This window comes from Dermacentor albipictus, chromosome 1 (genome assembly GCF_038994185.2).
Source record: "Dermacentor albipictus isolate Rhodes 1998 colony chromosome 1, USDA_Dalb.pri_finalv2, whole genome shotgun sequence".
In the NCBI taxonomy this organism is placed as follows: Eukaryota; Metazoa; Arthropoda; class Arachnida; order Ixodida; family Ixodidae; genus Dermacentor; species Dermacentor albipictus.
The window spans coordinates 486021024-486030078 of record NC_091821.1 but is presented as its reverse complement, the minus strand read 5'-3'; the positions used below and the strand labels follow the sequence as shown (position 1 = coordinate 486030078).

At 48.9% G+C, this 9055-nt stretch overlaps 1 protein-coding gene across 1 annotated transcript; it reads right to left on the bottom strand.

Annotated features, from left to right (window-relative positions):
* Positions 1-6446: 6446 nt before the first annotated feature.
* Positions 6447-7774, bottom strand: LOC139054573 (zinc finger Ran-binding domain-containing protein 2-like). The gene is made up of 2 exons (XM_070531732.1): positions 7478-7774; positions 6447-6482 (listed from the first exon to the last, which is right to left on the bottom strand). Exons 1-2 carry the CDS (start codon positions 7772-7774, stop codon positions 6447-6449), a joined length of 333 nt encoding a protein of 110 aa, XP_070387833.1.
* Positions 7775-9055: the final 1281 nt, after the last annotated feature.

Here is a 9055-nt window from a genome sequence, read left to right as displayed (position 1 = left end):
TGCAAATATGCAACAATTGCAATGCAGCGCAAAAATAGAAAATCAAACCATAAGATAATTTGAACGGCGACCTTGAATTAGTGGTGTCAAAAACTGAGACTGTGGAGGCGGGAAAGCGGTTGCATTCAGTGGCTGTTCTTGGCAAAAAGGAAGAATGGCACATCAATTTTGTGTTGACGGTCGATGCGAGACGAGAAATTGGTGTGGTGAAAAGATTTTCTTTACGAGAAGGGTTAAATTAGCATATTCTATGAAAAAGACAGAGACGAAAGTATTTGCGACGTAACCAAAGGTCAGGTTCACCTAGTGTTCTTTTCATGGACGTGACGCTAGAATGAAGTGAATAATTTGAGAGAATAAAACGGGCGGCGCGGTTCTGAATGCTTTCTGAATGCTTTCAAGGGAAATGACAAGATTGGCATGAGCAGGGTCCCGTATGGATTGTTGCTGCGGAGAACGCCACCTTTCCTACCTGAAAGGCCATGAAACGCTTTCGTATTAAAAATGCAATACATACACACATTGCTCAATGCGTGGACGTGTACACGTTACTCAGATTTATGCATCAATACGTTCAACACCCTTCAGGCGTCGATTTAACACCCTTCTTTGAGCAAAGTAACACCTTATGTGCGGTAACCACCCTTGTGATAGGGTGCTTTGGCCGAAAAGGGTGCTAGAAGGGTGTGGGCATGGGTGTAAATGCCGAAAGCACCCCTATTAACACCCATAAGGGTGTAAAAATGTTTAGTGTATAGTTACGTTATCTGTTGTATTTCTGGACATATTTCTTACACAAACGCAAATGCATATTTTTGTGTAAATGAAGTGTGTAAAGAAAAGTTGCGAAATAAATCGTTCAAACAACAGCGCTTCAGTCAAATGTGGCTTTTATCATGTAAAAGCAGGAGAAAGGTATCACATTGGGCTAATTATGGCTCATCATTGAATGTGGGGGCATAAGCCCAGAAAACGTGGCGAGAGACCAGCGGATCTCGGTTGAGGCGTTTCTTGTTCTCCCGTCATCAAGAACGGGCTGACTGATGGAATAGCACACAGTGGTATAAAGGTTAAAAACAGGGATAACTGCCATAGAAAAGCTGGCAAACGTTTCGATAGGTGGGCCTGTCTTCGTTAAAGATTGCCTCGTCAGCCTAGACGTGTTAGTTTTGTAGGGTTCGTAGAGTGGCGTCACGTGCGATTATCGTCGGTGGCGGCTGGCGTTGTCGCTTGCCGGCTATAAGTGTGCTTTTTAAGACGAGGTGACAAGAACGGGAGCGTGGGAAGGCGGGGAGAAAAGAAAAGAAAATATTGAAAAAAATGTAAAATAAAGGAGAGCTAGAGGGGAATAAAATAAGAAGGAAAATAAAGGCGTGAGGGTTGTTGGGGAAGCGAGAGGTTTGGAAGATTCAGGGGTGTCGTTGGCGGCATGTTCTTGTGGCATTAGAAGAGCCGGTCAGGTGGTCAGTGCGCGAGTAACAAAAAAGACCCAAAAGTACATGAGTTGAAATAACGACTTCAGTTGCGTAGCAGCAATGCGTCGGGTAATTTTCAAGGAGTTAAGATGGCGGCAAAGGGTCTTGTGTGCAATGCACGGGGTAGCTGGAAGTAAGCAGCATGGTGTTTCAATGGACGTTAGCCCCAGAAGCTCAACGTAGGTGTCATCTAGGCGGTATACAGAAGTGGCGATATCTTGTGTGGCTGAGGCGCCGAAAAAGGTATCCTGTCGTCTGGGACTTTGGAATGTGTTGGTGAGGGTGTTTAAAGAAAATTTAATGAAAAGCAGACAAAAAAAGAGGGGGGCGACACCTGATTAACACATTTGAGGTGACAGGGGCAGATGTACACGGGAAAACGGGTTGTACAGTTGATATAAAGGTAAAAACATGAAAGAGTATATGAAATTGAGTAATAGGCAGAGAGAAATATCAAATGGAGGAATAGGGGAGGTTAAGAATTAAGGTTACCTGGTAGCCTAATGTATTTATAGCCTGGGTTAATGATAAGAGAATTTCAAATTTAAACTACAGCTTTTAAAGTTTATAAGTTTCCACGTGTGAAATTAATTGCCGTTGGGCGTAGGCATTTAAACTTGTGTATGAGATATGATTTCGTATATTTCCTCTCGCGAGGTGGACGGAAATTCGTTTGCAGTATATAGACTTTTGCTTTGTCAAATATACGACCATTTTCATTGAAGTGGCTGGCTACTAGTTTAAGTAAATTGTGTTTTGTATTTGCGTGGTGACCCTTGAGTCTAGTAGGAATTTGTTGCCCAGTCTCACCTATGTATTGTTTGCTGCAAGTGGCACATTCTAGATTGTATACTACGTTGCGTGATGTGCGCAGGAAACTCGAAGTTACCTTGTGTGAGTAATGAACGCCATACTTTTTACTGCAGTAGTAGATTGAATATGTGTGCATGTAGAGCTCCTGGGGTGGCCACAGGGACCAGTTCCCAACTTCGTTTTTGTCGTTAGTTTAGAATGTACAAGAGTATCCTTAATATTAGTGTTGCATCTGTAGGCTACTCTGCACGGGGCGGGAAAAATCTTAAGGTTGTGGTTGCTGGTGAGAATTGAGTAGTATTCATTGAGGATGTGGTTGACGTTTGGGAGTGCGTTTGGTTATTTAGTAGTAAGAAGCAGCGTGGTTGTTCTTGTGAGTCTAAGGCGGGGCTTGAGGGCCTCCCCTCGATCAAGTTTGTTTGCATCGGTGTAGGCTTCTTGAAGGGCAATGTTTGGGTGGTTGCTGTTTTACAGGGTTTCTTTACGGCGACTGAGTATATCTATGTAGTCTTGGTTTTCAAGGAAAATACGACGTAGGCGTGTGGCCAGGCCTTTAACGATGCTTTGTCTGCTATGTCTGGGATAGTGGCTCGTATATTCCAGGTACTGTTGTTTATCGAAAGGTTTTCTATACAGCGCTGTCTGTAGTGTACCAATTTTCAAAGCCTATTGTCGTGTCCACAAAGTTTATGCGCTCCAATGAAGATTTTGATGTGAGTTTTATTGTTGGGTGAAAATAATTTAGAAATGCCACATATTTATCTAGGTTTCGTGACCATGTCCCCATATTATTAATATATTCTATATGTACAGTACGTATGTGTGGGGCTTGTCAGTGTAGCGCAATAACAAATCTATTTCTAGAATCCCCATAAAAATGTTCGCGTACGTTGGTTCAAGAAAGGCTATAGCTGTATTTGTAATCAAGGCTGCGCTATTGGTACCAGAACCCAAAAGGATGATCCATATCAGGACAGAAAAGAAGTACTTCTTATAGAGACTCTTATAGGATAGGTTCGATGGAACGGACCACTTTCAATCGTTTCTTTTTTTTTTGCGCACCTCGGATGATCGCGAGAGAGAGAGAGAGAGAGAACATTTATTTATCATGAATTTGGGCGACTTCCTCGCAGGGTGGAGCCCTTAGTTCAGGGCCCCATTGGCTCGCGCCACTCCGCGTGCCCGCCGGATCAGCCGTCGCTGCTCTTGCGGGTCTGAGCTGGTCAGCGCAGTCTCCCAGGAGGAAGGAGAAGGTGAAGGAATAGGGGAGTAGCCCGGAGGGTGTGGGCACTCCCAGGTGCAATGGTATACTGTGGGCTTTGCTCCACAATAGGGACAGTATGAGGGATATTGTGTGGGGTGGAAGAGGTGAAGATAAAAGAGGCAGGGAAATGAATTAGTTTGCAGCTGTCGCCACGCGACGGCATCTTCTCGATTGAGGGAATTATGTGGTGGAGGGTAGTGGCTCCTGTTATCTCTGTAATATTGTAGAGTTTCAGTGTAGTTCAGTGGTTCTGTCGGTGCGTCGTCTGGGTTGGACAGCTCTTCCAATGGCGACCGGTTAGCGAGCTCTCGGGCTACCGCATTAGCGCGTTCATTACCATGGAGAGAGGCGTGTCCAGGTGTCCAGACGATACGCACCCTGTGTAACGCTGAGGGGTGTAATGATGTAAGGATGCGGTGTGTGTAGGGTGTCACCCTCCCTTGTGCCAAAGTCCTGCAGGTGGTCTGAGAATCAGTGACCACTGTGATAGGTCCATCCGGCGCCGGCATGGTTGAAGCGTGTACGATGGCTAGGGCAATACCAGCCTCTTCCGCCGTGCCACTGTCCACAGTGCTGAGCGTAGCCGAAGCTCTCAGTATGTCTGCACTGTCTAGTACGACTAGACATAGGGCACGTTTTTGTGGGTAGCGGGCCACGTCGGTGTATAGGACTGGAGTGTTTGATTTGTCATCGCCAAATAGGCGAGCCAGGGCTTGTGCTTTTGCCTTTCGCCGACCTTTATAACGGTCAGGGTGCATATACCGGGGAATTGGGGCCACGTGAATTTTGTTGCGAATGCTAAGCGGAAGAAGTTTGAGGTTTTCCTGTTGTAATTTTCTTGGTATTTGGTATCCTAGCCGGGATAGAATGTGGCACCCTTGCATTGTTCGTTGCAGACGTTGCAATTGGCTGTTAAAGTGAGCTTCAACTAGTTCGCGGATGGTGTTGTGCACCCCCTGTCGTAGTAGTAGCTGCGTAGACGCATGTTGGGGTAGTCCCAGCGCTGCCTTTAGTGCCGTACGGAGGAGGGTGTCCATCTGGTGCATCTCAGTCTGAGTCAGATTATGATCGGGGAGGTGGTAGGTTACTCGGCTAATTATGAGGGCTTGCACGATTCGGAGTACGTCTTTTTCTTTCAGTCCTTGTCGACGGTTTGTAATGCGCTTTATCATGTGCGTTATTTGGGTAACTTGTTGGCGGAGCACATGTAGGGTATGTGTGGCCTTCCCGGTGTGTTGTATGTGAAGTCCTAGTACACGTAGTCTGTCTGCCCTTGGGATAACGTTGCCATTGAGATGCAATGTGATGGCTGGTGGAATATCGGCCTTGTTCCGTTTCTTGAATACAAGCAGGAGCTCCGACTTCTCCGCTGCGCATGTGAGTCCTCCGGCTGTCGCATACTCTTGAGCTATATTTACGGCTTCCTGTAGTGCATCTTGAATGGCGCCGTCTGACCCTGTGGTCACCCATATTGTAATATGATCGGCGTACAGGGCGTGCTGCACGTTCGGAAGTTTGTCGAGGAGCGCTGGTAGCTTTGCCATCGCCACGTTGAACAGGGTGGGTGAGAGAATCGAACCCTGGGGAGTCCCTCTGCCGGAAAGTTTTATGATATCCGACCGAATATCACCTAGGCCGATGGTGGCTGTTCGGTCAGATAAAAAGGCTCGGACATAATCATATATGCGCTTTCCGCATCGGGAGAATGCAAGGTTGTTTAGAATGAGGTCATGTGAGACGTTATCGAAGGCTCCTTTGAGGTCCAACGCCAGAATGGCTCTTGTTTGAGCTTTACTTGGACCATCCACAACTTCCTCCTTAAGTTGTAGGAGTATGTCCTGGGCAGAAAGACCTGGTCGATAGCCGAATAAGGTATTGGGAAAGAATTGGTTCGCTTCGAGGTGAGGCTGGAGGCGATTTCGAACTACGTGCTCGAAGAGTTTGCCAATACACGAAGTCAAGGAAATGGGTCTGAGATTTTGGAGGGACAGCGGTTTCCCGGCTTTCGGAATTAAGGTGATAACGGCGTGTCGCCATTCCTATTGAAGCGTTCCGTTTTGCCAATTGTCGTTGTAGTATGCAGTGAGTTTCTGTATGGCCTGGTCGTCGAGGTTGCGTAGCAGTGCATAGTGAATGCCGTCTGCTCCGGGCGCCGTGTTTCGTCTTATGCCGTGTAGGGCTGCTCTCACTTCTGTCTCTCTAATACCGTCGTCCAATTGGGTTGCTTCCTCGCGTGGATAGTCTGTACTCCGGTCGGTGGCCTGTAGCAATGTATCTTTGTTGCGGTGTTTGGAGGAGCGCGTCATCATTCATTTGTTCTTTGTGGATTATAGTGCGGACTGTGTTCGTTGTGTGCGTTTTTGTGTGCGTTGGGTCGAGCAGTGCTCTGAGGAGGGACCACGTTTTGGAACTACTTAGTGTGCCATTGAGGCGGTCGCAGAGGTTGTGCCAATTGCTATTAGTGAGGCTGGTAGCGTATTCTTCGGCTTCTGCTGTGATTCGGGCGATTCTTTGTTTCAGCCTACGGTTGTGCCTCTGCCTCTTCCATCGTTTGGTCAGGCCTCTTCGAGCATCCCAGAGATGGAGCAGATGTCTGTCCACATCCGGTGTCGCCGTTGTTGCAGTAATTTGCTTAGTGGCCGCTTTAAAATCTGCTTGTAGCTGTTGTGTCCACTCGCGTCGAGATGGCGGGTCGTGTTGTTCAGATGTGGTTCTGTTGCGCCGGAAAGTGTCCCAGTTCGTTATTTTAATTGAACGTTCTGGTGTGCGTATGGCCACTAGTTGGACTTCTGTGGCCAGAATGCTGTGGTCACTGCTCAGATTTTCCATTAGGTTGTTCCAGGAGCATTGAGTCAACGCCTTGACCATTGTTAGGTCGGGGCAGGTATCCCTGCTTACACTGTTACCCGTTCTGGTTGGTTTGTCAGGTTCTGTCAGCAGAGTGAATTGATGAAGGTTCATGGAGTGGGCGAGACGGCGGCCTTTTGGAGTTTCTGTTTGGTACCCCCAAGCTTGGTGGGATGCATTGGAATCTCCCAGAATAATCAATTTTTTGGCTTGTTTACTGGCGGTCGAAAAAAGTTGTCCGAAGTCGTCTCGTCGCGATCTGGGTGCACTGTAGATATTAACTAAAAACAAGCTGGTTTCATATCGATTCCTAGGTACAATTTCTAAGAGCACATGCGGAATGTGGGGGCTGTCGAGCGTGTGCTCTATCACTCTGATTTGTTTGGACACAAGGGTGGCACCAAGTGGTTGTTTGGTGGTGTCATGTTTGTCGGTGTATGCATTGTATCCAGTGAGTGTGGGAGTGCAATGTACTTCTTGAAGTACTATAACGTTTGGTGGGTGAGGACGTGTGGCTAGGAACTGTGTGAGGGAACCCTTCTTCCTTCGGTATCCTATACAATTCCATTGCCACACCCGGAAGGTGGTGGTTGTGCGCCTCTTAGGTTTGCTGGCCATGATTGGTTGATACCGCCTCGCTGGTGAGGGCAGGTGTTGTCGTACGAGCCGGACGGGTATAAGGGTGTGATCTTCGTGGTTCTCTAGTGGCGTTAGTGTCTTGTGGAAGTGAGTCGTTTTGATAGCTGAAAGTTGAGCTAATAGTTGCACTGATGAATTTTTTCATGTCAGTCATGGCTTGTTGTATGACCTGTTGTAGCATGTGCTTGACATCAGCCATGATCTCTTCCTTCATTTTTTGCATCTCCGCTCTTAAAACAGTCGCCATTTCCGCTATCATTTCGCACACTTCTTGTTTGGTGCAGGAATTGTGAGGGAGTTTCGCAGGTGCGAGTGTGTGTGTCTGGGTGAGTGAAAGCGTCGCTGTGGGAGACAGTTTGTTTTGTTTGTTTGTTTGCTGTGCGGACGGAGGTGAAGGAAGGGTGGAGGAAAGAGGCGGAAACTGCGCTGACCAACTCACCGCTGTCGCCTTCCTGGTGTGATGGTCGGGCGTTTTCGTCCACGCGGTCTGAGGTTCCTTCGGTGGCTGTTTCTGCTGCGTGAGGCTGCGGCTCCCAGATCGGCTTCGACCACGCGGTTGCTTCTGGTCCTTGGACGGCCTGCGGACCCTGGACCTACTGCGACTTTGGGACTGGCTGTGTCCCCGGGATCGGTAGCGAGAACGACCACGTGCTGCATCAGTAGCCGCAGGTGCCCCACCGTTGTATGTCGTTACCTTGCTGGACTTCTTGTCGTGCTGGAGTTGTTGCTCCGCCATTTTCTGCTGCTCTCGGAAAAGTGGCTCTTGTTAAAGGGCTTGCGTTGCCTTACAGGACATCGAGAGTCAGTGGCGGGGTGCTCACCACCACAATGAAAACATTTCAGCGTGCAATCGTGTCCTTCGGAGGGGTTGGAAGTTCCGCACGCAGCACACCGGGGTTTATCCGGGGTCGGGCAAACATCTGCTCGATGACCTGTGGAGAGGCACACGATGCACAGCTGCTGTCGGGGTTTATGAATGTAGCACCGATATTCTGCTCCGTAATAGTAGATGTACCGGGGAACCCGAATGCCAGAGAACGTGATGATGGCGGTGGCTGAATTTCCCATCATTCTTGCATGCAGGACCTGAGCCATCGGTGATCGGATATTTGTCATCAGCGTTGTCGGGGTTGTGTTCTTTTCTATGCCTGAGATTACTCCTTTGCAGGAAGCATCCGGTGCAGCTACATAGGCCTGAACCTCGTACTGCTTGTTTTCCAGGCATATAGACTTGATCAGCTGCAGTCTTGCCGCTAGTTCTTCGTCCGGTGTGCTGACCACTGCGACGTTCTGCTCTCGGCGTATGCGGATGGTTAGCTGGTGGAGCATGCTCTCGTTTAATTGAGCCGCTGTGCCTATAACTCTGGCTATATAGTGCTGCGGCCACTCACCGAGATTCAGTCCATCTCTCGGTCGGAAGACCACTTTCAGGTCGTCGATCGGTAGCGGGGGCAGCTGCGAGCTCTTATTACGCAATGTCCGATGCAGGTGGTCCTGCTGTGCGGGTTCGGTGTTGGGTGGCAAGCTCGACGTAGCTTGGACCTGTTTCTTGCGCATTCGGGCCACGAGAAACCAAGTCCCGTCTTCGTTGTCTTGAGTCGGTTCTTCATCCATAGCGGTGGCTGGTGTGGTTTCATCCAGTGCTGCGGCAGGCAGGGGATCTCGGGCAGCCATCATCACGGTAGCAGTGCAGTGGGCATGTGCGGCACGCGATGCTGTCGCACCGTAATCGCGGCGCCTAGGTTAGGCCTAGCGCTGCGGCCTGCTCGCCTCCAAATGTCCAAGGGCCGAGGTCTCACCGGATCTGGCAGATCTTGGTCTCAAAAGATTTCACCCGTTAAGATCCGTCGACTGGTGGTGGTAAGCACGTTGTAGAAACAAAAGATCAGTTGTGAGGTGTTCCAAGAGCCGGAGCTCATGCGGAGTTCGTCCTTCACATGCTTCTGGCAGCTGGCAGGTGTTCACAATTACGGTGAGGGTCACTGCAACCTATGAGGGGTGCGTAACGCTTTTGAAA

Coding starts and splice junctions, on each gene's coding strand:
- LOC139054573 (XM_070531732.1), bottom strand. CDS start 7,774: ATGGCGGAGCAACAACTCCAGCACGACAAGAAGTCCAGCAAGGTAACG. Junction 6,483..7,477: donor ACACCAGGAAGGCGACAGCG/GTGAGTTGGTCA, acceptor CTCTGCTGACAG/AACCTGACAAACCAACCAGA.